Source organism: Nerophis lumbriciformis, linkage group LG08 (assembly GCF_033978685.3).
Source record: "Nerophis lumbriciformis linkage group LG08, RoL_Nlum_v2.1, whole genome shotgun sequence".
Classification (NCBI taxonomy): Eukaryota; Metazoa; Chordata; class Actinopteri; order Syngnathiformes; family Syngnathidae; genus Nerophis; species Nerophis lumbriciformis.
The window spans coordinates 50,342,501-50,370,082 of record NC_084555.2 but is presented as its reverse complement, the minus strand read 5'-3'; the positions used below and the strand labels follow the sequence as shown (position 1 = coordinate 50,370,082).

The following is a 27,582-nucleotide window of genomic DNA, read 5'->3' as shown; positions in this document are numbered from 1 at the left end:
TGTTTAGTGACTCCTCGTCCTCCAGTGATAATGATACATGGAAGAAACTTACATTGTCGCCATGGAGGCCAGGATTAGTGATTTAGAAGTCGCTAAAACACTGTGGATGGATGTTAGCTGCTAGCTGGCTAGCCATGTCTTTTTCCTGGGGGTGTTTCAGTGTTATAACTTCACACCAACATGCATCCATTATCCCTTTTCTGTCTACACACTGTGTCTGCTTGTAAGTACTCCGTGTGCGCGCGCTGCCGAACATGCTCCTCTGTTCGTAAAACCAGCAATGTCATGACGTGATGACGCGTCGTCATGCCCGAGAACCGGTACTTTTCAAACAGAGTATAGTACCGTTTTTGATTCATTAGTATCACGATACTACACTTGTACCGCTATACCGTACAAACCTAACACATGGATAATCCTGTGACGTCAAAAATAGGGAAAAATGTCACTGAATGGGCAAAATCCAAATGGCTCTTTCACCCAAAATATGAAAGAAGGCAAGATTGTTTTATGAATGAGTCAATGGTTTGATTTCACATTTTTAGGATTTAAGCAGATCACAAACATACAACAGCAGGTACTAGGGATGTCCCGATCCGATATTTGGATCGGATCGGCTGCCGATATTTGCCAAAAATTGCGTATCGGCAAGGCATGGGAAAATGCCGATCCAGATCCAGTTTAAAAAAAACTCTGGTCCGTGTTTTCCAACGCACCGATTTAAATAATACATTCCACTTTTCTGCTGCTCCGTAATTTCCGTTCCGCATTTTCCAGCACACCTTCAACACATCCACAGGTCTGTGAATTCTCACGCAGTTGCTTTTAGCTGCTGGCATTACACGACAGGCTCTTCTCACTCTTTTCTGTGTCTCCCTCTCACAGACAGCAAGTGCACCTTCTTACACACGTCACATACTGTCACGTCATACGTCACATACAGTCATGTCATACGTCACATACGTATACGTCCTCCCCGAGCAGAGAGATAGCAGCATGGCTAACGTTAGCTGTGATGCTAGCGCAGCCGTGCGAGCAACGCTCCCACTAAGGTGCTCGCCTGTGCAATTGCGCACTGTTTAAGCGCCCTCTGCGCATAGCAAATCTATGCCACGCACAAAAACAAATAAAAAAATAAGCGCATAACAATTTTCGACACACGGACACGACAGAGAAAACAGTTTGTCATCATTGTTCAAATATTGTGACGTCTGTCGAGACGCTTATCTCCATTCGGTGCCACACGTCCACACCATCAAAATGCCGAGGCAAAAATTTCCACATCAACACCGTATGAAAAAATTAGTGATTTTTTAGTTGTGATTTCCTTCTCTGCATGAAAGTTTAAAAGTAGCATATATTAATGCAGTATGAAGAAGAATGTTTTAATGTAAACATGCAAGCCTTGAAAGAAAATTTTGAAAATCAAGACTACATTTCCTGCAAATGGGTGCATTTCTACCCTATATTTTAACTTTAGATTTATTCTCATATCAAACTCTTTTGGCTGTCTTTTTGACACTTATATCCGGCGCCCCCCTCCACACCCTGGATTATAAATAATGTAAATAATTCAATGTGATTATCTTGTGTGATGACTGTATTATGATGATAGTATATATCTGATAGTATATATCTGTATCATGAATCAATTTAAGTGGACCCCGACTTAAACAAGTTGAAAAACTTATTGGGGTGTTACCATTTAGTGGTCAATTGTACGGAATATGTACTTCACTGTGCAACCTACTAATAAAAGTCTCAATCAATCAATCAATCAAAACACATAGAATCATCATACTGCTGTGATTATATGCATCAAGTGTTCATTCAAGGCTAAGGCAAAATATCGAGATATATATCGTGTATCGCAATATGGCCTTAAAATATCGCAATATTAAAAAAAGGCCATATCGCCCAGCCCTCGTTCAATGATGCCATTTCTGTTTGTCATGTATAATTTTGTCTATTTTGTGTTTATCCTTGAATAAACAGGTCAGTTTCTTGTTACCAACCATTGTGTATTATTCAAACTCCCCTAATTCAGCTGGCTAGTTGTTATCAAGAGTACTAAAACCCTTTTCAACATGATTCTGACAACTAAGTAGGCTAAATAACTTTAAATACATGCTCGGATAGGCCAGTATCGGTATCGGATCGGAAATGCAAAAACCTGGATCGGGACATCCCTAGCAGGTACCAATAGGTAGGAAAAAGTCGGTTTTGCATCACAGGGCCCCTTTCAAATAGATGCCTAAATCTAGTACAAAGCCACAGTCCCACAAAGGCTTTTGAGTGTATTCTTGCAGTAGTTCTTTAAAGGTGACAAAAAGCACCTCTCCAAAATTAAACACAGCAGCTGGCAGACTCTTGACAACTGTATTTAAGGTGCTTCAGCTGGAATTAATGGCGGCATAGCAACGCCCCCCATTTCAGTGCCACCAAGTGGGCAAGCACCTTTGTCAAATGGGAACATGTGACTTGGATACCTACCATTCAATTAAAGCCGGACAAAAACAACAAGAAAGGCTGTCAAAGGCAACAAAAACGGTGCGGCTATCTCTTTTACCACACACTTGTGCGGACTCTAAACCAGAGTTCCCCAACCTTTTTTTCCACCCGGGACCGGTTTAATGTATGCATTATTTTCACGGACCGGCTTTCCACGTGTGGCAGATAAAAAAACAGCAAAGAAATTTAGCATGAAAAATCAACTCACTATAACGCTGAAGGAGTGGGAGCTCTGGGCGTGTTTCTTTGCCAAGAGATGGCATGTTGATGGCATATATTGTAAACCAGTGTTTAACCATAGGGCCAGGGCCCAGTGTTGAATGCAATATGTGTTTTTCAGCTGTGGTCCGTATAGAACAGACCTGGGCATTCCGCGGCCCGCGGGCCACATCCGGCCCTTTGTGCGTCCCTGTCCGGCCCGCGTGAGGCCAATCATAAATTACAAAATACATTTTAAAAAGTATCTATGTCGAGTGTGCAATACAACGGTGCTGCTTTTGTTTTGAAAAGCGTTATTTGTACTACTTCCGTGTGAACTAGGGATGTCCCGATCCAGGTTTTTGCACTTCCGATCCGATACCGATACTGGCCTATCCGAGCATGTATTAAAGTTTAAAGTTATTTAGCCTACTTAGTTGTCAGAATCATGTTGAAAAGGGTTTTAGTACTCTTGATAACAACTAGCCAGCTGAATTAGGGGAGTTTGAATAATACACAATGGTTGGTAACAAGAAACTGACCTGTTTATTCAAGGATAAACACAAAATAGACAAAATTATACATCACAAACAGAAATGGCATCATTGAACGAGGGCTGGGCGATATGGCCTTTTTTTAATATTGCGATGTTTTAAGGCCATATTGCGATACACGATATATATCTCGATATTTTGCCTCAGCCTTGAATGAACACTTGATGCATATAATCACAGCAGTATGATGATTCTATGTGTCTACATTAAAACCTTCTTCATACTGCATTAATATATGCTACTTTTAAACTTTCATGCAGAGAAGGAAATCACAACTAAAAAAAAATCACTATTTTTTTCATACGGTGTTGATGTGGAAATGTTAGCCTCGGCATTTTGATGGTGTGGACGTGTGGCACCGAATGGAGATAAGCGTCTCGACAGACCTTACAATATTTGAACAATGATGACGAAAACAGTTTTCTCTGTCGTGTCCGTGTGTCGAAAATTGTTATGCGCTTATTTTTTTATTTGATTTTGTGCATGGCATAGATTTGCCGTGCGCAGAGGACGCTTGAGCAGGCGCGCACCTTAGCGGCTGCGCTAGCATCACAGCTAACGTTAGCCATGCTGCTACCTCGCTCTCTGCTGGGAGAGGGCGTATACGTATGTGATGTATGACGTGTGTAAGAAGGTGCGCTCGCTGTCTGTAAGAGGGAGACACAGGAAAGAGTGAGAAGAGCCTGTCGTGTAATGCCAGCAGCTAAAAGCAACTGCGTGAGAATCCACAGGTCGGATGTGTTGAAGGTGAGCTGGAAAATGCGGAACGGAAATTAGGGAGCAGCAGAAAAGTGGAATGTATTATTTAAATCGGTGCGTTGGAAAACACGGACCGGAGTTTTTTTTAAACTGGATCTGGATCGGCATTTTCCCATGCCTTGCCGATACGCATTTTTTTGCAAATATCGGCGGCCGATCCGATCCAAATATCGGATCGGGACATCCCTAGTGTGGACGTATGCGCGTGCGTGATTGTGAGTGAATGTGAACAGCGGCAATCACAAATTACAAAATACATTTTAAAAAACATCTATGTTGTGCGTGCAATAAAATTATTTAATTTTATTTTGTCAACTCAGATGCCAGTTTTTTTACCAAAATAAAATGTGCTACCATAAAATCATCAACCGCGGATTTAAAAAAAAACAAAAAACTGACAGCTCAGTCGACAGAATTTTACTGTAGAAAAACAAACATTGGTCGTTTTTTTTTTCCACTTATAGTTATATGCTGTAAAAAAAAAAAACTCCCTACATTTTACAGTAAAATCTATTGGTCATTTTTATAGTGCACAATTTGATGGATAACTTGCTTCAAAACCATAAGTAAAGCAGATATTTAAGTATTTATTTGGATTGTATATTTTTTGCAAATCAATAATCATAATGTGCCGTTGTCTAGTGCAGTGTTTTTCAACCACTGTGCCGCGAGATACAGTCTGGTGTGCCGTGGGAGATCATCTAGTTTCACCTATTTGGGTTAAAAATATTTTTTGCAAACCAGTAATTATAGTCTGCACATTATGTGTTGTTGTTGTTGAGTGTCGGTGCTGTCTAGAGCTCGGCAGAGTAACCGTGTAATACTCTTCCATATCAGTAGGTAGGCAGCCGGTAGCTAATTGCTTTGTAGATGTCGGGAACAGCGGGAGGCAGCGTGCAGGTAAAAAGGTGTCTAATGCTTAAACCAAAAATAAAGGCGAGTGCCCCTAAGAAAAGGCATTGAAGCTTAGGGAAGGCTATGCAGAAGAAAACTAAAACTGAACTGGCTACAAAGTAAACAAAAACAGAATGCTGGACGACAGCAAAGACTTACTGTGAAGCAAAGACGGCGTCCAGAAAGTACATCCGAACATGACATGACAATCAACAATGTCCCGACAAAGAAGGATAAAAACAACTGAAATATTCTTGATTGCTAAAACAAAGCAGGTGTGGGGAATAGCACTGCTACAGGAAAATACCAAAAAAAGAGAAAAAGCCACCAAATTAGGAGCGCAAGACAAAAACTAAAACACTACACACAGGAAAACAGCAAAAAACTAAAAATAAGTCAGGGCGTGATGTGACAGGTGGTGACAGCACACCTACTTTGAGACAAGAGCAACATTGATGCACGCTTGGGTATGCTTTAAAGTCATACCCAACAATTGACTTTAAACTTTTAACTGTCAACTGTGTTTCGTTTTTTAATGATTTCTGCTGGTGGTGTGCCTCCGAATTTTTTCAACGCAAAAAATGTGCCTTGGCTCAAAAAACGTTGAAAAACACTGGTCTAGCGCCTGTGCTGTGTAGAGCTTGGCAGGGTAATCTTGTAATACTCCATATCAGTAGGTGGCAGCAGGTAGTTCATTGCTTTGTAGAAGTCGGAACGCATCGAGGATGGTTTGTCGTGATCCCAATAGACAGCGTGCAGGTAAAAAGGTATGTAACGCTTTAAGCAAAAATTAACAAAAGGCAAGTCCCGCTAGGAAAAGGCACTGAAGCATAGGGATGGCTATGTAAAACAAAAGTAAAACTGAATTGGCTACAAAGTCAACAAAAACAGAATGCTGGACGACAGCAAAAACTTACAGCGTGTGGAGCAAAGACGGTGTCCACAAAGCATATCCGTACATGACAATCAACAATGTCCCCACAAAGAAGGATAGCGTACGCACAACTTCAATAGTCTTGATTGCGAAAACAAAGCAGGTGTGGGGAATAGCACTCAAAGGAAGGCGTGAAGCTGCTACAGGAGAACACCAACAAAACAGGAAGGGTCACCAAAATAACAACGCAAGACAGGAACTAAAGCACTACACACAGGAAACAACAACAAACTCAAAATAAGGCACGACCACCTGGTGGAGTTTCATTTTTTAACCTTTTCTGCTGGTGGTGTGCCTCCGTATTTTTTTTCATTAAAAAAAATGTGCCTTGGCTCAAAAAATTTTGAAAAACACTGCAGTAAACACACCAATGATGTACAATAAAACTCCTCATAGAATGTTGCCATTTGTTATAACTTTGTGACATGATACAATGCACATTAATGAACATATCAAATATAAATGTGACAGATTGTAGCCAAAGGCTGATTTCCATCAGCATTTCATTGCAAAGAAACAAGCCCAGGGCTCCCACTAATTCAGCGTTATAGTGAGTTGTATTTTTCACAAGTGGTCCCTGAAAATAATGCCTACATTAAACCGGTCCGTGGTGCAAAAAAGGTTGGGGACCACTGATTTACAGCACAGTAACTACTGTGTGCCAGGTAGGTAAGCCTCGTTGTATCCCAACAGTCGTGTTGTGACAGACAAGCGAGTGAGCCCGTCCGCCTTCCATTCAGGCAAGTGCCGAGGGCAGCTAAGGCGCGCAGGTAGTCGCCATTGGCCAGGAGGCCCATAAACTGATTGATAAATTGATTGAAACTTGTATTAGTAGATTGAACAGTTCAGTACATATTCCGTACAATTGAGCACTAAATAGTAACACCCTAATAAGTTTTTCTACTTGTTTAAGTCAGGGTCCACGTAATCAATTCAGACATCTTATAAGTAGACGCAGCATTGGCTGCTGTGACGCGAGAAATTGGGCCGCCATCTTGAAGTGGTGATGAGGAGCCGGCGAGCAGCCTAAACTGACAGCTGACAGGTAGAAAACAAAGATGCCGGGCTGGTGGTCAGCATTTTCCTGCTCAAATGAGCGGACTGTTGAAAATAGGAATCGGGGGATTACACTTCACAAGTAAAATTTAGCATTAACGTACTATTGGTTGTATTTTGTGAAAAGAATATTACCACAGAGTTGAGAAGGAGCAAAGATCTTCAATAGTACTGAAATCGTAGCCGCTAGCAAACAAGAGTGTGACCATAATAGAATTCGGGAGTGTCCCGGAAAAATCGGGAGGGTTGGCAAGTATTAGAGATGCGCGGTTTGCGGACACAACCGCGGAGTCCGCGGATTATCCGCGGTTCGGGCGGTTGAAATAAAAAAAAATTAGATTTTATCCGCGGGTCGGGTCGGGCGGTTGAAATTAAAAAAAAAATTAGATTTTAAATAGATTGCAGTTAAACCAATTCGGAAATATATATACATATAGTTAAATGTTGTTACCCACATACGAAAAAACGAGCAGGCACCTGCAGCATAAAAGAGATGGACACTTTTACGGAGCGGAGAAGGGACGCCTCGCCGGGGTCCGGGACCGAGGCCCCTTCCCCCGAGAGGGCCCCACCGGGAGCCGTAGCTGAGGTGATCCGCGAGAAGGGCCCGACGCACGTCCAGGGTCACCACCGCGCCCACCGCACCGACACCCCGCCTCGTCCACCTTTGCCGCGGCCGGCGTCACGCACAGCAGGTAAGCAGCTTACCTGCCCGCCACCCCCGTGGCCGGGGGCTCGTAACAGGGGTCACTCCGTGCGCTCCGCCCGCGCAGCTTACCTGCCCGCCACCGCCGTTGCCGGGGGCGCGTAACAGGGGTCACTCCGCGCGCAGTGCGCTCACGAAAGGGGTGGGGCAAGCAGAACTGGCGCTGCGGGATGAACCGAACGCCGGGTTAAGGCGCCCGATGCCGACGCTCATCAGACCCCAGAAAAGGTGTTGGTTGATATAGACAGCAGGACGGTGGCCATGGAAGTCGGAACCCGCTAAGGAGTGTGTAACAACCCACCTGCCGAATCAACTAGCCCTGAAAATGGATGGCGCTGGAGCGTCGGGCCCATACCCGGCCGTCGCCGGCAGCGAGAGCCGCGAGGGCTAGGCCGCGACGAGTAGGATGGCTCCACCCGGGCTCGCGCCCGAGGCTTCAGCGCGCACAGCGGGTGCGAGGGACATCGCACCTCCACGCGCTTGGAGGTGCGCTCAGCGCGGCTCCCAGATGATTGCTGCATTGGATCAGTCTCCTTTCTTTAACAGGCAAAAGCTTTATAACCTCACTAATGCCTTGCATCGTCTATATTAGATATATAACAACGGGCGGGTGTGGTGTTGATTAAATGTTAATTCGGGTGGATGCGGATGGTTGACGACTTTTATGATGCGGTTGCGGATGAAATAATTGCCTATCTGCGCATCTCTAGCAAGTATGCTCCAAACAATAAACACAACGCAGAGGAAAAGACCACTGGTTACATATATAACCTAATCATATTGATTCTTGAATTTAAAAATAGCTGACCGTTTTTTCCCCCTTCTCTGGGATTATATTCCCAGTTTTGATCTTGGACGTCTGGTCACTTATAGCATATAAGAATATTCCATTACTGTTAAGCAAACTATGAATAATAAAACACGCCAAAACATGTGTCCTTTATCATAGCTACATACCTGCCAACTTTTGAAATCAGAAAAACCTAGTAGCCAGGGTCCAGGGGCCGCAGGCCCCGGTAGGTCCAGGACAAAGTCCTGGTGGGGGGTTCAGGCTTCGCCCCCCCCGACGCAAAATGATTATTAGCATTCAGACAGGTTAAAATGTTGCTAAAACCATCACTTTTCTATCAGTCACAGTGACTTTTCAAAACAAAAATATTACAGCAAAAATCATATGGGTTGATTGACATGTTTATTCTGTAAAATAACTTCAATAGTTTGAAATTATTTTGACAGTTAATGCCAGTTATCCTGTCAACCTTTCACAAGACTTCAATTTGTTAATTGAAAGTATAAACAGTATAAACACTTTTTACAGTAAACAAATGGTAAAACAGTACTAAACAATTCCATTAAAAACAAAATTGGTGTCATTATTAACTTTCTGTCCAAGCTTGTATAATCTACTGCCTTGTTCAATTGTATAAAATATTCTGTGCCTAAAATTCACATTTCTATCACAATTATCATACTGTAAACATGGTACGCTAACTTCATTAAAATTAATAGTCCTGTCAATAGCATGGAATTACAATTCAAATGTAGTTTTTTTGTAAGCCTTTCAAAAGAATTCAAAATATGAAAAATTATTGAAAATTAATTTAAGCCATCAGACACTTGAAAAGTGGCACATCACATCTCTAATGTAATCATTTTAACTTTTCAACAGAAATAGCACTGCAAAAATATTAAGGACATACTTCTGTATTTTGGTAGTTATGCTGTCAACATTTAACAAGATTTCTTCAACTTGGACTTGAAAGCATAAATAGTATAAACACTTTTAACAGTATAACAGTACTAAACAATTCCAATAGATAACATAGGTGTCATTACCTTTTTGTGGCTAAAATCCGAAAAACGTTGAAAGTTTTCCACTTGTATCGCTAGCAACGGCATTAGACTTGTGTTCTTTTGTCCCAACGTGGTCTTTTACATCGCTAATTCCTCCGTGTCCGATCGAAAAATCTTGTCTGCACAAGGTGCAATTCGCGTAGTTTTCACCCTTTTTGGAACGGATAATTATTCCCGGATAGGCTTTTGAATATTCTTCACGGAATGACTGCAGTTTTCTTTTCGGTTAAAGACTCGTTTGCGATTTTTCTCCGGCTGATTCCATGATCGTTCGCTCGTTTGGAAACAATGGCAACAGGTGCCTCGTGCTTGGCAGCGGTGCTATAAATAGCCTCGCGCATTTAAAAAAAAAATTTTTTTTTAATTAATGAAAAACTATTTTTTATCACTGCAACCGTAACCCGGAATAGGTTGATGAAAACCGTACTAATTACGGGAAAACCGGAGTAGTTGGCAGGTATGTAGCTACACGTATGACAAAAAAAAAACGCGTGAAAATCAGTGGTATTTGGTGAGGTAAGATGAATTAAATGCGCTGACAGTTCATTGTTGCTGCCAAAATGAATTGCACTGAGTGGAGCAGATCACCACTCCAAGATGGCGGCCCCGCGTCTCGTCAGCGCCAGTAGGCAGTAGCGCTCCATGCTTATAAAGATGTCTATGAGGAGGCCAATTGTCCGCTTTCTTTCAGGCAAGTGCCGAGGGCAGCTAAAGCGCGCCAGTGGCCAGGAAGCCAGCTAACTTAGCTAAAGTGGCTAACAGCTAAATGCTAACAGCTAAGTGCTAACAGCTAAGTGCTAACAGCTAAGTGGCTAACCCCTGCTAGCTAGCAGCTTAACTGGGGATATTCACCGGGGTCCTCAAGCCCGAACTAAACGAGTCAGCGTGACAAACGCAGACTTGCATTTGTTAACCCCAAGTCCTACCTTTAGAGTAGAGAGACTTTGGTGAATTGAGGTCGAGGTCGGAGCTGAGGAGGGACACAAAATCAGAGGGCATCGCCGCGCTTCATGGAGGGGAGGCGGACACTCTTCACCGCCGACCAAGTCGCCTTTTTTCCCCCCTCTCGCTCTGCAGATGGTGCTGCGTCTCTGGAGCGGAATGTTAGACAAAACGGCATTGAAACAATGTTTAAAAAAAGCGGGTTAAAATGCAAAACTTTTCATAGCGAATATTAAAAAAAACCACACAAAAAAACCGTTAACTAGCACGTCTCATCACGCTGAGACTGTGGAAGGAAACACGACGTGCACCGTTGGGACCAACACACACACACGCACACACAAGTGGTCCCGCCCCCCTCGGTGTCGCGCATGCGCACTTAAGTGCAAGGTCGACAAATCACACTGGAGAACATTTTTTTAATTATACTGTACGGTCAGCATACTTGCCAACCTTGAGACCTTATATATATATATATATATATATATATATATATATATATATATATATATATATATATATATATATATATATATATATATATGTATGTGTGGGAAAAAAATCACAAGACTATTTCATCTCTACAGGCCTGTTTCATGAGGGGGGGTACCCTCAATCGTCAGGAGATTTTAATGGGAGCATTCGCATACCATGGTTTATATAGGGCACAGAGTGGGTGGGTACAGGCTGGCCTAGGGGCGTGGTGATTGGCTCATGTGTTACCTAGGAGGTGTTTCCGTCTGTGGCGGCATGCTGTTACAATTTCGCTGCGCTTGTTGAGGGATGACAGGTCTGGACGGTAAATAATAAACAGTTTCTCTTTCAAGCATAGGTTGCATCTTTTATTACCACTATTGTAAGGTGTGCTGGATGCAAGAATTTGCCATGTTATTGAATATTCAACATTATCGTCTTTGAGGTCCCAAATGTGTTTGCTGAGTTCTGTGGTATTCCGCAGGTTTTGGTTCCTGAAAGAAGCCTTGTGATTGTTCCATCTGGTTTTGAACTCTCCCTCGGTTAATCCTACATATGTGTCGGATGTGTTAATGTCCTTGCGTGTTACCTTAGATTGGTAGACAACTGATGTTTGTAAGCACCCCCCGTTGAGAGGGCAATCAGGTTTCTTTCGACAGTTACAGCCTTTGTTGGTTTTGGAGTCGCTCTGTCCGGGGGCTGACGGCTCATTTGCAATTGTTTTGTTGTGGTTTGAGATGATTTGTCGTATATTGTTCATACAGCTGTAGCTCAATTTAATGTTGTTCTTGTTGAATACTTTTCTTAGGTTGTTGTCTTTGGGAAAGTGTTTGTCAATCAGATTGAGGAATTTGTGTCCAATGTTAGTTGAGACGTTTTTGCTGTATGGGGGGTTGTACCAGATGATGTCGTTTCGTTTTCTGTTCTTTTTCGGTTTTTCGGTCACGCCAGGAAACCAACCGAAAAAGAACAGAAAACGAAACGACATCATCTGGTACAACCCCCCATACAGCAAAAACGTCTCAATTAACATTGGACACAAATTCCTCAATCTGATTGACAAACACTTTCCCAAAGACAACACCCTAAGAAAAGTATTCAACAAGAACAACATTAAATTGAGCTACAGCTGTATGAACAATATACGACAAATCATCTCAAACCACAACAAAACAATTGCAAATGAGCCGTCAGCCCCCGGACAGAGCGACTCCAAAACCAACAAAGGCTGTAACTGTCGAAAGAAACCTGATTGCCCTCTCAACGGGGGGTGCTTACAAACATCAGTTGTCTACCAATCTAAGGTAACAGGCAAGGACATTAACACATCCGACACATATGTAGGATTAACCGAGGGAGAGTTCAAAACCAGATGGAACAATCACAAGGCTTCTTTCAGGAACCAAAACCTGCGGAATACCACAGAACTCAGCAAACACATTTGGGACCTCAAAGACAATAATGTTGAATATTCAATAACATGGCAAATTCTTGCATCCAGCACACCTTACAATAGTGGTAATAAAAGATGTAACCTATGCTTGAAAGAGAAACTGTTTATTATTTACCGTCCAGACCTGTCATCCCTCAACAAGCGCAGCGAAATTGTAACAGCATGCCGCCACAGACGGAAACACCTCCTAGGTAACACATGAGCCAATCACCACGCCCCTACACCAGCCTGTACCCACCCACTCTGTGCCCTATATAATCCATGGTATGTGAATGCTCCCATTAAAATCTCCTGATGATTGAGGAACTCCCCTCATGAAACAGGCCTGTAGAGATGAAATAGTCTTGTGATTTTTTTTCCCACACATACATATATATATATATATATATATATATATATATATATATATATATATATATATATATATATATATATATATATATATATATATATATATATATATATATATATGTTCAAGTATTTATTTTATTATATACATACATTTATATACATTTAAACATTTTATCAACTCAAATTCCAACATGATTTCATCAACCGATCAAATCAGAAAAAATACAAAATACAAAATCAAACTATAATCTCGGTCATCGTTATTGTTGTAAAATTAAATAACGTTATTTTTTTGAAAATATTTTGTAATGTTTTTTGTCAGAATATAGTTATGAACATGATTGTATGGGAGATAAAAACGGACACATACCATGGCAGCTTTGCTGGGCCAAATGGGACAAAATAAAATAAATAAATAGGTCATTAAATTATTACTTAAATAAGGCATTAATCAATGTTATAATTGAAATTAAATACAATATTGCGTTTTTAAATGGTATTAATTGATTTAATATAAAATGACAATTCATTATCTAACCATTTAATTTATTATTGATGTAATTATTCCATTATTTAATTCATTATTTCCGGACGAGCCCCCAATTTGTTGCGTTTTAGACCAGTTGTTCCTCCCAGGGAATTCAAGTCACAATTCGCTCCCAAGTTCTTTCCGACACTTAAAGCTGAGTTGAAAAACCACCAGAGACAGAATAGGTATTTTGTTGTATATTCTCAAAGCTTTGCCAATATACATTTTGATTGAGACCAGTCTAACCCTAGAACCTTCTATCGCGCCTCCCAAAATGGTCTGTCTTCCCAACGCCAAAAACCTCTCTTTCCTTCCCCCTCCCTAGCCATAACACAAGCACAACGTCTCCCTAGCCATAATACATTCCAAAGAACTCAAGGTTAACACACACAGCTTGCTTGCTGACAGAGCATCAAGAGAAGAAGTGGAAAACACGAGCTGTTTTCAAATATGACAAAGAAATGGAAGAAGTACAACTTAAATTCGGATATATGTAAATATCTGCCTCCGACAATATATATATATATATATATATATATATATATATATATATATATATATATATATATATATATATATATATATATATATATATATATATATATAATAAAAGAAGGAAATGTTCGTTAGGGATGATGTTCGTTAAGAAATTATCGATGTCGATGCCATTAGCGAATCCTCTTATCGAACCGATTCCTTATTGAATGTCTTATTGAATCCAGATAGGTTGTTGTGTGTGCACTGAGTTCCAAAAGCCATAGATGTCATGTGACTGGGCCGGCACGCTGTTTATATGGAGGAAAAAACGGACGTGACTGAGGACAGCATGCGGACGTTAAAGGGTGAAGGTTTCAGGTGAGAGAGGACGCTATTGGCACGCCCCCCAATATTCGCGTGGAAATCGTGAGAAAATCGTGAGAATGGTTGCCCCGGGAGATTTTCGGGAGGGGCACTGAAATTCGGGACTGCTCCCAGGAAAATTGGGAGGGTTGGCAAGTATGACGGTCAGTGATGCAAGATTTATAATTGTACGACTTGGCTGCTACAGTAGCAATAGCTGTAAATAACATGTTTCCCATCATATATCAGTGTCAGACAATTATATATATATATATATATATATATATATATATATATATATATATATATATATATATATATATATATATATATATATATATATATATATATATATATATATCTTAATAAGGTTATCCAAAAAATAGTGCTCGATACCGTAGTAGAGCGCAATATATGTATGTGTGGGAAAAAAAATCACAAGACTACTTCATCGCTACAGGCCTGTTTCATGAGGGGTTCCCTCAATCATCAGGAGATTTATTTATTTTTTTTATTTTTTTTATTTTCTCCTGATGATTGAGGGAACCCCTCATGAAACAGGCCTGTAGAGATGAAGTAGTCTTGTGATTCTTTTCCCCCACACATACATATATATATATATATATATATATATATATATATATATATATATATATATATATATATATATATATATATATATATATATATATATATATATATATATATATACACTGTATATATATATATATATATATATATATATATATATATATATATATATATATATATACTGTGTATATATATATATATATATATATATATATATATATAAATATATATATATATATATATTATTTTTTTTACATTCATTATTCTTATCGTAATCCCTGAATTGGAAATGAAAGCAGACTAGTATACAACAACTATACAGCATTTTACTTTGAATTGAGGACATTTTTACACCTGTACTTGTGCTTGAGTAAAATGTCAGCCACTTTTACTTGAGTGTAAAAAGTATGTAGTCTTTCCAACTCTGCAAGAATTCCCCATTTTATAAGAAAAGGGGCAAGAGTGTTCAAAACTAAGGTGAAAATAGCTATTTACTCATGCAATGTCCGTGACATTAAGTCATGCTGCCGGTCATGGGACACATCATTCATTGACTTTTAGTGACCTTTCGGGGTTTAAGCATTGCTTTTGTTGTGTTAAATCTATTTAATTTGGTTAAAAATAAAAGACAATTCAAACAAGAATAAAAATAGGCAACAACATTCTAAAAGGAGAAGAATCAAAAGTAATTTTTGTCTGCCCATTTTCCCCCCATGCATGACAATTCCTTCACTGGAATGAATGAACAAATATTTGTATAGTATTCATAGCTACATACATAAACAGCACATGCATACTGTACGAAAGCCTATTGTGTGCCGTTAACCAGTTCTGTAATGTTCCCGTGTCTTTAAGTTGATAGGTCAGTCTGTGACGTCATTTCCCCTTTAAAGCACGTCTTTGTCAGATTAGCCGGTTTCAATCAATGGTGGCAGCCAGCCTTGTGTGCGTTGACGACTAAATACCACACACACACACACACACACACACACACACACACACACACACACACACACACACACACACACACACACACACACACACACACACACACACCCACACACACACATTCACATCTACCTTTCAGCAATAAAGATGATTAAAGGATTCTCTGGCCGGAATCTGTCCATCGTGTCCCAACTCTAAAAGAACTACTATCCCTTCCTTACACATACACGGATACAGATATACATACATACATACTGACATTTTTAACATTTAATCAACTCAAATTCCAACATGATTTTGTCAACCGATCAAATCAGAAAAAAAACAAAAAAATACAAATCAAACTATAATCTTGGTCATCGTTATTGTTGTAAAATTAACTAACCTTCTTCTTTTGAAAATATTGTGTAATGTTTTTGTCTGAATATTCTTATAAACATGATTGTATGGGAGATAAAACGGACACATACCATGGCAGCTTTGCCATTTATATATACAGGTAAAAGGCAGTAAATTAGAATATTTTGAAAAACTTGATTTATTTCAGTAATTGCATTCAAAAGGTGTAACTTCTACATTATATTTATTCATTGCACACAGACTGATGCATTCAAATGTTTATTTCATTTAATTTTGGTGATTTGAAGTGGCAACAAATGAAAATCCAAAATTCCGTGTGTCACAAAATTAGAATATTACTTAAGGCTAATACAAAAAAGGGATTTTTAGAAATGTTGGCCAACTGAAAAGTATGAAAATGAAAAATATGAGCATGTACAATACTCAATACTTGGTTGGAGCTCCTTTTGCCTCAATTACTGCGTTAATGCGGCGTGGCATGGAGTCGATGAGTTTCTGGCACTGCTCAGGTGTTATGAGAGCCCAGGTTGCTCTGATAGTGGCCTTCAACTCTTCTGCGTTTTTGGGTCTGGCATTCTGCATCTTCCTTTTCACAATACCCCACAGATTTTCTATGGGGCTAAGGTCAGGGGAGTTGGCGGGCCAATTTAGAACAGAAATACCATGGTCCGTAAACCAGGCACGGGTAGATTTTGCGCTGTGTGCAGGCGCCAAGTCCTGTTGGAACTTGAAATCTCCATCTCCATAGAGCAGGTCAGCAGCAGGAAGCATGAAGTGCTCTAAAACTTGCTGGTAGACGGCTGCGTTGACCCTGGATCTCAGGAAACAGAGTGGACCGACACCAGCAGATGACATGGCACCCCAAACCATCACCCAACCATGCAAATTTTGCATTTCCTTTGGAAATCGAGGTCCCAGAGTCTGGAGGAAGACAGGAGAGGCACAGGATCCACGTTGCCTGAAGTCTAGTGTAAAGTTTCCACCATCAGTGATGGTTTGGGGTGCCATGTCATCTGCTGGTGTCGGTCCACTCTGTTTCCTGAGATCCAGGGTCAACGCAGCCATCTACCAGCAAGTTTTAGAGCACTTCATGCTTCCTGCTGCTGACCTGCTCTATGGAGATGGAGATTTCAAGTTCCAACAGGACTTGGCGCCTGCACACAGCGCAAAATTTTGGATTTTCATTTGTTGCCACTTCAAATCATCAAAATTAAATGAAATAAACATTTGAATACATCAGTCTGTGTGCAATGAATAAAGATAATGTACAAGTTACACCTTTTGAATGCAATTACTGAAATAAATTAAGTTTTTCAAAATATTCAAATTTACTGGCTTTTACCTGTATATATATATATATATATATATATATATATATATATATATATATATATATATATATAAATGATAAAAGAAATACTTGAATTTCAGTAAATTACAGCTATATATATATATATATATATATATATATATATATATATATATATATATATATATATATATATATATATATATATCCATCCATTTTCTACCGCTTATTCCCTTCGGGGTCGCGGGGGGCGCTGGAGCCTATCTCAGCTACAATCGGGCGGAAGGCGGCGTACACCCTGGACAAGTCGCCCCCTCATCGCAGGGCCAACACAGATAATAAAATAAATACAGTGAATTACAGCTATATATATATATATATATATATATATATATATATATATATATATATATATATATATATATATATATATCCATCCATTTTCTAACGCTTGTCCCTTTTGGGGTTGTCGGGGGTGCTGGAGCCTACCTCAGCTGCATTCGGGCGGAAGGCGGGGTACACCCTGGACAAGTCACCACCTCATCGCATATACATATATATATATATATATATATATATATATATATATATATATATATATATATATATATATACCGTATTTTTCGGAGTATAAGTCGCGCCGAAAATGCACAATAAAGAAGGTAAAAAACATATATAAATCGCACTGGAGCCCGGCCAAACTATGAAAAAAACTGCGACTTATAGTCCAAAAAATACGGAATATATATATATATATATATATATATATATATATATATATATATATATATATATATATATATATATATATATATATAGCTGTAATTCACTGAAATTTTAAACATTTTGTCAACTCAAATTCCAACATGATTTTGTCAACCGATCAAATAAGAAAAAAACAACAAAAAAAACAAATCAAACTATAATCTTGGTCATCGTTTTTGTTGTAAAATTAAATAACGTTCTTTTTTTGAAAATATTTTCTCATATTTTTTGTCAGAATATTCTTATGAACATGATTGTATGGGAGATAAAAACGGACACATACCATGGCAGCTCTGCTGGGCCAAATGGGCCAAAATAAAATAAATAAATAGATCATTAAATTATTACTCAAACAAGGCATTAATCAATATTATAACTACAATTCAATGCAACATTGCGTTTTTAAATGGTATTCATTGATTTAATGTAAAATGACAATTAATTATTTAACCATTTAATTTATTATTGATGTAATTATTCCATTATTTAATTCATCATTTCCATATTTAATAATTATTATTTCATGGTTTAATTATTTAATGACACGCGTAATAATTTAAAGATGTATTTATTTATTGAATTTTGTCCTATTCGGCCCTCCGTAGACGGCAACAATTGTATAATCTGTGTATTTTTCTTTGAACAAAAATCTTAGAAACAATGAACTGTTAGTTTTTTTTTGTTTGAATTAGAAATGTAATCATTTTTATTAGACAAATGCTATTCCAAATATTGAGACCAGTAAAAGGCTTACGAATAATTTAACCGCAGCATTTGAATGAAAAAGACGGCGACGCTCCAAACGAATCAACGTTGTGTGAACTCAATATCCCATAAGGCATTGCGACATGACGTCACTGTGTTATTGCGGAAGCGCCGGTGCCGCTGAGCTATTTCGCTCGTCAGACTGTTGTTGTCATTGTTTGTAAAGAGCTTATATTCATTTTTAGCCTTACAAGTTTTCTTTAGTATTTTCCCGCTGAGCATTTTGTATCCTATGGCCGCTCTGACGTACGCCGGCATGGACGACACTGACAGTGACGAGGAGTTACCTCCCGGATGGGAGGAAAGATCGACCAAAGACGGATGGGTTTACTATGCAAAGTGCGTGTGCCTCGTCGGATGTCATTTATAGTCAGAAATAATATTCTACTATGTGTTGGAACTAATGTGCGCAAGTTTGAGAAGATTCTTCCTCCCAAAAACCTTCACACGTGTCATAATTCTACCACGTGGTTGCACACCTGCCATAGGGTTTTGTAATGACCTTTTAACCTGTGCAGGTGTGCAACTCCTGTTTTACATCAATGCACATTTACCTGTCAGAATGTAATAACCTTTTAACCTGTGCAGGTGTGCAACTCCTATTTAGCATCAAATACACCTTTACGGTCACAAATGAACAACACAATAGTGAATAGCAACGTTTAATTTTTCTGTTTATGTCCTAAAAGCCACGATGAGATGAGGACGCAGTGGGAACACCCCAAGACCGGAAAGAAGAAGCGCTGTGCTGGAGGTTTGCTACTTTGCATTTAACATTTTATTTCTACACTCACTGGCCACAACTTAAAAGTACAGTAAACCATTTGTTGAATGTTGTGGTTGTAGTTTGAAGTAACGTGGAGCTGTGGACAGGCCCGGCCCTAATCAATCTGGCGCCCTAGGCAAGATTTTAGGTGGCGCGCCCCCCCCACATCGGCAGTGAAGTGTATATACTCACAAGAACCCGAATAGCTTTGTCTTTGACCTTTGTTTTTTACTTAGAACTATACCTAATATATAAAGGGGTGGAAAAGTGACTATTACCTGCAGGGAAAACATTAGCTAACCAGAAGGCAATAATTTAAACAAAAAACACCTGCTTAAAAGATCTAATACAAATGTCCCTGAGGAATGTAAGGTGGGAGTACTGTAATTACCTAACGTTACATTATTATTTTCCATAACAATTTAGCCCCCTCCACAATATTAACCCGACGTTAAAACAGAATTAGCTATTTATTGATTAGCAATTGCCGAGTCATGTAACATTAGCTTAATGCTAAAAAGCCAGGTTACTATCACATTCTGTAAGAGACAAATACTTTCATGTAGGCTAACGTTACCTACCTGCTACCTCTGTCTTTTCTCGTTTCTCCTCTTTTTTTCTCTTTTTTCTTCCCTGGGCACCTGACAGTTTTGGCCGTTTTGACATCTTGTGTTGATTTTTTGATGTGGTGACGTCCAAAAAGAGTCATGATACGGGAAGGGAGGGGGCGCACCGTGCGGGGGGAGGACGGGGGGCGTAATGTTGTAACAAATAATATTTCTATTAAATAGGCTTTACTTTGCATTTTAATTAACGTGAGATTATTTTTTGTATTTAGAAATAATAGTAACAACTTTTTTTTTTTTTTTTTTTTCCCTCCAACATTTGTGGCACTGGCATGGCGCCCCCTGATGGACGGCGCCCTTAGCATTTGCCTATACGGCCTATGCCTCGGGCCGGCCCTGGCTGTGGATTTGAACAGTAGTGATGGGTTGATGAGGCGTCATGAAGCGTTTCGACACATTGCAAAACTGTATTGATACTGTGTCGATACTGTGTCACTAAATACTGACATCTGCTGGACATTAAAAATCCCTACAGGCAACCTATGGACCGACTCAACTGACACTGATTTTATGACCTAGTACAGGGGTCACCAACCTTTTTGAAACCAAAAACTACTTCTTGGGTACTGATTAATGCGAAGGGCTACCAGTTTGATACACACTTAAATAAATAAATATATTGTCATTTGTAAGTTACACGTAAGTGTGATTTAAACAAGAATAGCTAAATAAATACATTTATATATATAAAAAAATGGGTATTTCTGTCTGTCATTCCGTCGTACATTTTTTTTTCCTTTTACGGAAGGTTTTTTGTAGAGAATAAATGATGAAAAAAACACTTAATTTAACGGTTTAAAAGAGGAGAAAACAAGAAAAAATTTAAAATAAAATTTTGAAACATAGTTTATCTTCAATTTCGACTCTTTATAATTCAAAATTCAACCGACAAAAAGAAGAGAAAAACTAGCTTATTTGAATCTTTTTGAAAAAATAAAAAAAAGAATTTATGGAACATCATTAGTAATTTTTCCTGATTAAGATACATTTTAGAATTTTGATGACATGTTTTAAATTGGTTAAAATCCAATCTGCACTTTGTTAGAATATTTAACAAATTGGACCAAGCTATATTTCTAACAAAGACAAATCAGTATTTCTTCTAGATTTTCCAGAGCAAAGATTTTAAAAGAAATTCAAAATACTTTGAAATAAGATTTAAATTTGATTCTACAGATTTTCTAGATTTGCCAGAATAATTTTTTTGAATTTTAATCATAGTAAGTTTGAAGAAATATTTCACAAATATTCTTCGTCGAAAAAACAGAAGCTAAAATATTTATTATTCTTTACAATAAAAAATAAATACATTTACTTGAACATTGATTTAAATTGTCAGGAAAGAAGAGGAAGAAATTTAAAAGGTAAAAAGGTATATTTGTTTAAAAATCCTAAAATCATTTTTAAGGTTGTATTTTTTCTCTAAAATTGTATTTCTAAAAGTAATAAGAAGCAAAGTAAAAAATGAATTTATTTAAACAAGTGAAGACCCATCCATCCATCAATTTACTACCGCTTATTCCAAGTGAAGACCAAGTCTTTAAAATATTTTCTTGGATTTTCAAATTCTATTAGAATTTTGTCTCTTTTAGAATTAAAAATGTCGAGCAAAGCGAGACCAGCTTGCTAGTAAATAAATACAATTTAAAAAATAGAGGCAGCTCACTGGTAAGTGCTGCTCTTTGAGCTATTTTTAGAACAGGCCAGCGGGCGACTCATCTGGTCCTTACGGGCTACCTGGTGACCGCGGGCACCGCGTTGGTGACCCCTGCCCTAGTATATACAATAATATAAACCAAGTCATTGTATTTCATTTAGGATTATTTCATATCTTCATTTAAATAAAAATATATTTGTATCTTTTTTAGATACAGTCAATAAATAATGTGAACATGTATCATAACATGGAAATCTAAGAGAACGTGTTGTGGATGATTGTGGACTGGGAATTGTTTTAATTTGATTTTTTTACACATTTTTATTAAAAAAAAAAAAAAAAAAAAGTTTTTCCGACGTATTACATTTTAGACGATTTCTCTTAGTTATTATTTCTCCGGCTGTAGAAAAGACCCGCTCACAGGGCACAGAGGAGGCGTCAGTGCGACACAGTTGGCGTATCGGTCACGTGACCAAAACAGCTCATGATCGGTCACGTGACTTTCTAAAAGCGGTACGCGCACCGACACAGGGTTTCGCTCTATGAGCTCGACGCATGCGCCGATGCATCGGTGTTGCCGGACCCATCACTACTGGCCACAACTTAAAGTACAGTAAACCATTTGTTGAATGTTGTGGTTGTAGTTTGAAGTAACGTGGAGCTGTGGATTTGAACAGCACTGCATCATATGGAGAAGTGTTGTTATAATAATAAAGATCATTTGCATTTGTAAAAAACAACAACTAATTGCTAATGTCTGTAACAGTTAGGGATGTCCCGATCCAGGTTTTTGCACTTCCGATCCGATACCGATATTGTTTTTGCACTTCCGATCCGATACCGATACTGACCGATAATGGCCTATCCGAGCATGTATTAAAGTTTAAAGTTATTTAGCCTACTTAGTTGTCTTAGTTGAAAAGGGTTTTAGTACTCTTGATAACAACTAGCCAGCTGAATTAGGGGAGTTTGAATAATACACAATGGTTGGTAACACGAAACTGACCTGTTTATTCAAGGTTAAACACAAAATAGACAAAATTATACATGACAAACAGAAATGGCATCATTGAACTAGGGCTGGGCGATATGGCCTTTTTTTAATATTGCGATATTTTAAGGCCATATTGCGATACACGATATATATCTCGATATTTTGCCTTAGCCTTGAATGAACACTTGATGCATATCATCACAGCAGTATGATGATTCTATGTGTTTTGATTGATTGATTGAGACTTTTATTAGTAGTTTGTACAGTGAAGTACATATTCCGTACAATTGACCACTAAATGGTAACACCCCAATAAGTTTTTCAACTTGTTTAAGTCGGGGTCCACTTAAATTGATTCATGATACAGATATATACTATCAGATATATACTATCATCATAATACAGTCATCACACAAGATAATCACATTGAATTATTTACATTATTTATAATCCGGCGTGTGGAGGGGGGCGCCGGATGTAAGTGTCAAAAAGACAGCCAAAAGAGTTTGATATGAGAATAAATCTAAAGTTAAAATATAGGGTAGAAATGCACCCATTTGCAGGAAATGTAGTCTTGATTTTCAACATTTTCTTTCAAGGCTTGCATGTCTATATTAAAACATTCTTCTTCATACTGCATTAATATATGCTACTTTTAAACTTTCATGCAGAGAAGGAAATCACAACAAAAAAAATCACTAATTTTTTCATACGGTGTTGATGTGGAAATGTTTGCCTGCCTCAGCATTTTGATGGTGTGGGCGTGTGGCACCGAACGGAAATAAGCGTCTCGACAGACAATATAATATTTGAACAATGATGACGAAAACTGTTTTCTCTGTCATGTCCGTGTGTCGAAAATTGTTATGCGCTTGTTTTTTTTATTTGATTTTGTGCCTGGCATATAATTGCTATGTGCAGAGGACGTTTAAACAGTGCACAATTGCACAGGCGAGCACCTTAGAGGGAGCGTTGCTCGCACGGCTGCGCTAGCATCACAGCTAACGTTAGCCATGCTGCTACCTCTCTGCTCGGGGAGGACGTATACGTGTGTGACGTATGACGTGACAGTATGTGACGTGTGTAAGAAGGTGCGCTCGCTGTCTGTGAGAGGGAGACAGGAAAGAGTGAGAAGAGCCTGTCGTGTAATGCCAGCAGCTAAAAGCAACTGCGTGAGAATCCACAGACTTGTAGATGTGTTGAAGGTGTGCTGGAAAATGCGGAACGGAACTTAGGGAGCAGCAGAAAAGTGGAATGTATTATTTAAATATGTGCGTTGGAAAACACGGAGCGGATTTTTGTTTTTAACTGGATCTGGATCGGCATTTTCCCATGCCTTGCCGATACGCATTTTTTTGCAAATATCGGCGGCCGATCCGATCCAAATATCGGATCGGGACATCCCTAGTAACAGTGTTACCGTGTGCTGTGCTAATGTTGAACTCATATGTACTTTTTCTTGAAACAGATTTACCATATGGATGGGAGCAGGAAACCAATGAAAAGGGCCAAATCGTTTATGTTGAGTAAGTAGAATGAATCTCAGTCTTTATACAAATTAACAGAAAGTTGTATGGATAAATAGATAAAAACAAACTGTAATGTTATTTTTATATGAAAATACATTACAGTTACATTAAAGTACAGATTACATTATATTGTATTCAAGACATGTTTAATGACCACACTCAAAACTATTAAAACTGACATAATACCTTAGACCAGACCTGGGCAAATTAAGGCCAGTTAAGCTTTTCAATCTGGCCCGCCGGACATTCCCAAAGCATTTTTTTCAGATCTTTAAGATGGAAAGTGTAGCTGCCAATATGATGTGCAGTCATGTTTTCTAATGACCGTAAGTCTTCAACTATACTACTTCTACTACTACTACTAATAATAATAGATTTTATTTGTAAAAATCACTTTACATTGAGTAAACAACCTCAGAGTGCTACAGTGTATTAAAATAAAATAAAATAAAAAGATATAAAAAATTAATAAAAATAAAAACTAGAACAGCAAAATAGCTAAAACTAGTATGCATATATTAGAGATGCGCGGTTTGCGGGCACAACCGCGGAGTCCGCGGATCGGGCGGATGAAATAAAAAAAAATTAGATTTTATCCGCGGGTCGGGTCGGGCGGTTAAAATAAAAAAAAATTAGATTTTAAATAGATTCAGGCGGGTGGCAGTTAAACCAATTCGGAAATATATATACATAGTTAAATGTTGTTACCCACATACGAAAAACGAGCAGGCACCTGCAGCATATGCCACAACAGAAGAAAAAAAAAAAAAGAGATGGACACTTTTACGGAGCGGAGAAGGGACGCCTCGCCGGGGTCCGGGACCGAGGCCCCTTCCCCGAGAGGGCCCCACCAGGAGCCGTAGCTGAGGCGATCCGCGAGAAGGGCCCGACGCACGTCCAGGGTCACCACCGCGCCCACCGCACCGACACCCCGCCTCGTCCGCCTTCGCCGCGGCCGGCGTCACGCGCAGCAGGTAAGCAGCTTACCTGCCCGCCACCCCCGTGGCCGGGGGCTCGTAACAGGGGTCACTCCGCGCGCTCCGCCCGCGCAGCTTACCTGCCCGCCACCCCTGTTGCCGGGGGCGCGTAACAGGGGTCACTCCGCGCGCAGTGCGCTCACGAAAGGGGTGGGGCTCACCCTGGTTGATATAGACAGCAGGACGGTGGCTATGGAAGTCGGAACCCGCTAAGGAGTGTGTAACAACCCACCTGCCGAATCAACTAGCCCTGAAAATGGATGGCGCTGGAGCGTCGGGCCCATACCCGGCCGTCGCCGGCAGCGAGACGCGCTTGGAGGTGCGCTCAGCGCGGCTCCCATATGATTGCGCACTGGTGTGCGTCTGGGTCGTGACAGCGTGGCACGCGAATGTCTGTGCTGCATTGGATCAGTCTCCTTTCTTTAACAGGCAAAAGCTTTATAACCTCACTAATGCCTTGCATCGTCTATATTAGATATATAACAACGGGCGGGTGCGGGCGGGTGCGGTTCTGATCAAATGTTACATCGGGTGGATGGCGGATGGTTGACGACTTTCTGATGCGGTTGCGGATGAAATAATTGCCTATCCGCGCATCTCTAATGTGCAGTCATGTTTTCTAATGACTGTAAGTCTTCAACTATACTACTTCTACTACTACTACTACTAATAATAATAATAATAGATTTGATTTGTATAAATCACTTTACATTGAGTAAACAACCTCAGAGTGCTACAGTGTATTAAAAAAAAATAAATTAAAAAGATATCAAAAATTAATAAAAATAAAAACTAGAACAGCAAAATAGCTAAAACTAGTATGCATATATATATATATATATATATATATATATATATATATATATATATATATATATATATATAAAAAAGGCTTTTTTAAAAATAAGGGTTTTTAAGCCTTTTTTAAAAGCATCCACAGTCTGTGGTGCCCTCAGGTGGTCAGGGAGAGCGTTGACCAAGTATGAATGGCATTCACTTGTGTGTGTGAAAAGCCGTAGATATTATGTGACTGGGCCGGTACGCCCCCAATATTGTTGTCTGGGTGGAAATCGGGAGAAATTCGGGAGAATGGTTGCCCCGGGAGATTTTCGGGAGGGGCACTGAAATTCAGGAGTCTCCCGGGAAAATCTGGAGGTTTGGCAAGTATGATTGGGAGACGCAACTGCTCTGTTCTTCTCCCTACGTCCGTGCACCACTCCGTACAGCGGCGTTTTTAAAAAGTCATACATTTTACTTTTTGGAACCGATACCGATAATTTCCGATATTACATTTTTAAAGCATTTATCGGCCGATAATATCGGACATCTCTACTAGCATAGCTAAGTGAGCTGACATTACAGTCACATTTTAAAAGTCAGAAATCAGAAATCCATTTTTTTTAATGTGTAGTGAAGCCTTTTTTTGGTTTGTTTTTTAAAAGTGGTGGCCATGTACACAAATGTGTTCAATCTTGCTCAGTTGCAGTATCACGTGCATGAGAATGTAGGTTTTTGTTTTTGAATGATGTCACGAAAGCGCCTCTTCTCTCCTAGCAAACAAGTGAAGGAGCTAAACAAACAGATGCCGGTGACACGTCCTACTTTTAGAACATTGTCCAAACATATTTGAAATATCTGTTCCTTATTTCCAGCCACATCAATAAGCGGACCACATACTTCGACCCCCGCCAAGTGTTCACCGTGGAGGACGTGATGATAAAGCCCAAGCGCTACGATGGAAACTCGACCGCTTTGGAAATCCTACAAGGTCGCGACTTCTCTGACAAGGTGGTCCTGATAACTGGCGGCAACTCTGGCATTGGTAAGTTTCTTTTAGATATACAGTGGTACCTTGGTTTTCATAGGTAGGACTCACTTTCATTTATGGTTTCAGTTTTAGTACGATTAAAAAAGTATCTGTGCTTTTAAAAACGTTTTTTTCATCGTTTACAGCTCCAAAACAGAGCCAAATTAAGTTGTAGCATAGAGTAATAATCTCATTAAAGCCAACAAGAGGCCTTAGAGTCGTTTTTTCCCCCCAGAGTGTCACGTAACACACCACACTATTGTGGTGTCCACGCTATTGTGGTGTCCACACTATTGTGGTGTCCTCACTATTGTGGTGTCCACGCTATTGTGGTGTCCACACTATTGTGGTGTCCTCACTATTGTGGTGTCCACGATATTGTGGTGTCCACACTATTGTGGTGTCCACACTATTGTGGTGTCCACACTATTGT

The 27,582-nt window shown here is 39.3% G+C and overlaps 2 protein-coding genes across 8 annotated transcripts in view; one reads left to right on the top strand and one right to left on the bottom strand.

The window, feature by feature from the left end:
* nfat5a (nuclear factor of activated T cells 5a) overlaps positions 1–10,741 on the bottom strand; it is a 100,331-nt gene extending 89,590 nt beyond the window's left edge. For all 6 annotated transcript variants that reach the window (XM_061969161.1, XM_061969159.1, XM_061969160.1 and 3 more), the window contains exon 1: positions 10,393–10,741. In XM_061969161.1, coding sequence (XP_061825145.1) covers positions 10,393–10,465 — 73 coding nt within the window. In that variant the 5' untranslated portion in view covers positions 10,466–10,741. The remainder of the gene's footprint in view (positions 1–10,392) is intronic.
* Positions 10,742–18,877: 8,136 nt separating this feature from the next.
* The window catches only part of wwox (WW domain containing oxidoreductase), a 606,531-nt gene continuing 597,826 nt past the window's right edge, over positions 18,878–27,582 (top strand). For both annotated transcript variants that reach the window (XM_061969167.1, XM_061969168.1), the window contains exons 1-4: positions 18,878–19,132; positions 19,483–19,547; positions 24,305–24,362; positions 26,995–27,164. In XM_061969167.1, the coding sequence (XP_061825151.1) occupies positions 19,026–19,132; positions 19,483–19,547; positions 24,305–24,362; positions 26,995–27,164 (400 nt within the window). In that variant the 5' untranslated portion in view covers positions 18,878–19,025. The remainder of the gene's footprint in view (positions 19,133–19,482; positions 19,548–24,304; positions 24,363–26,994; positions 27,165–27,582) is intronic.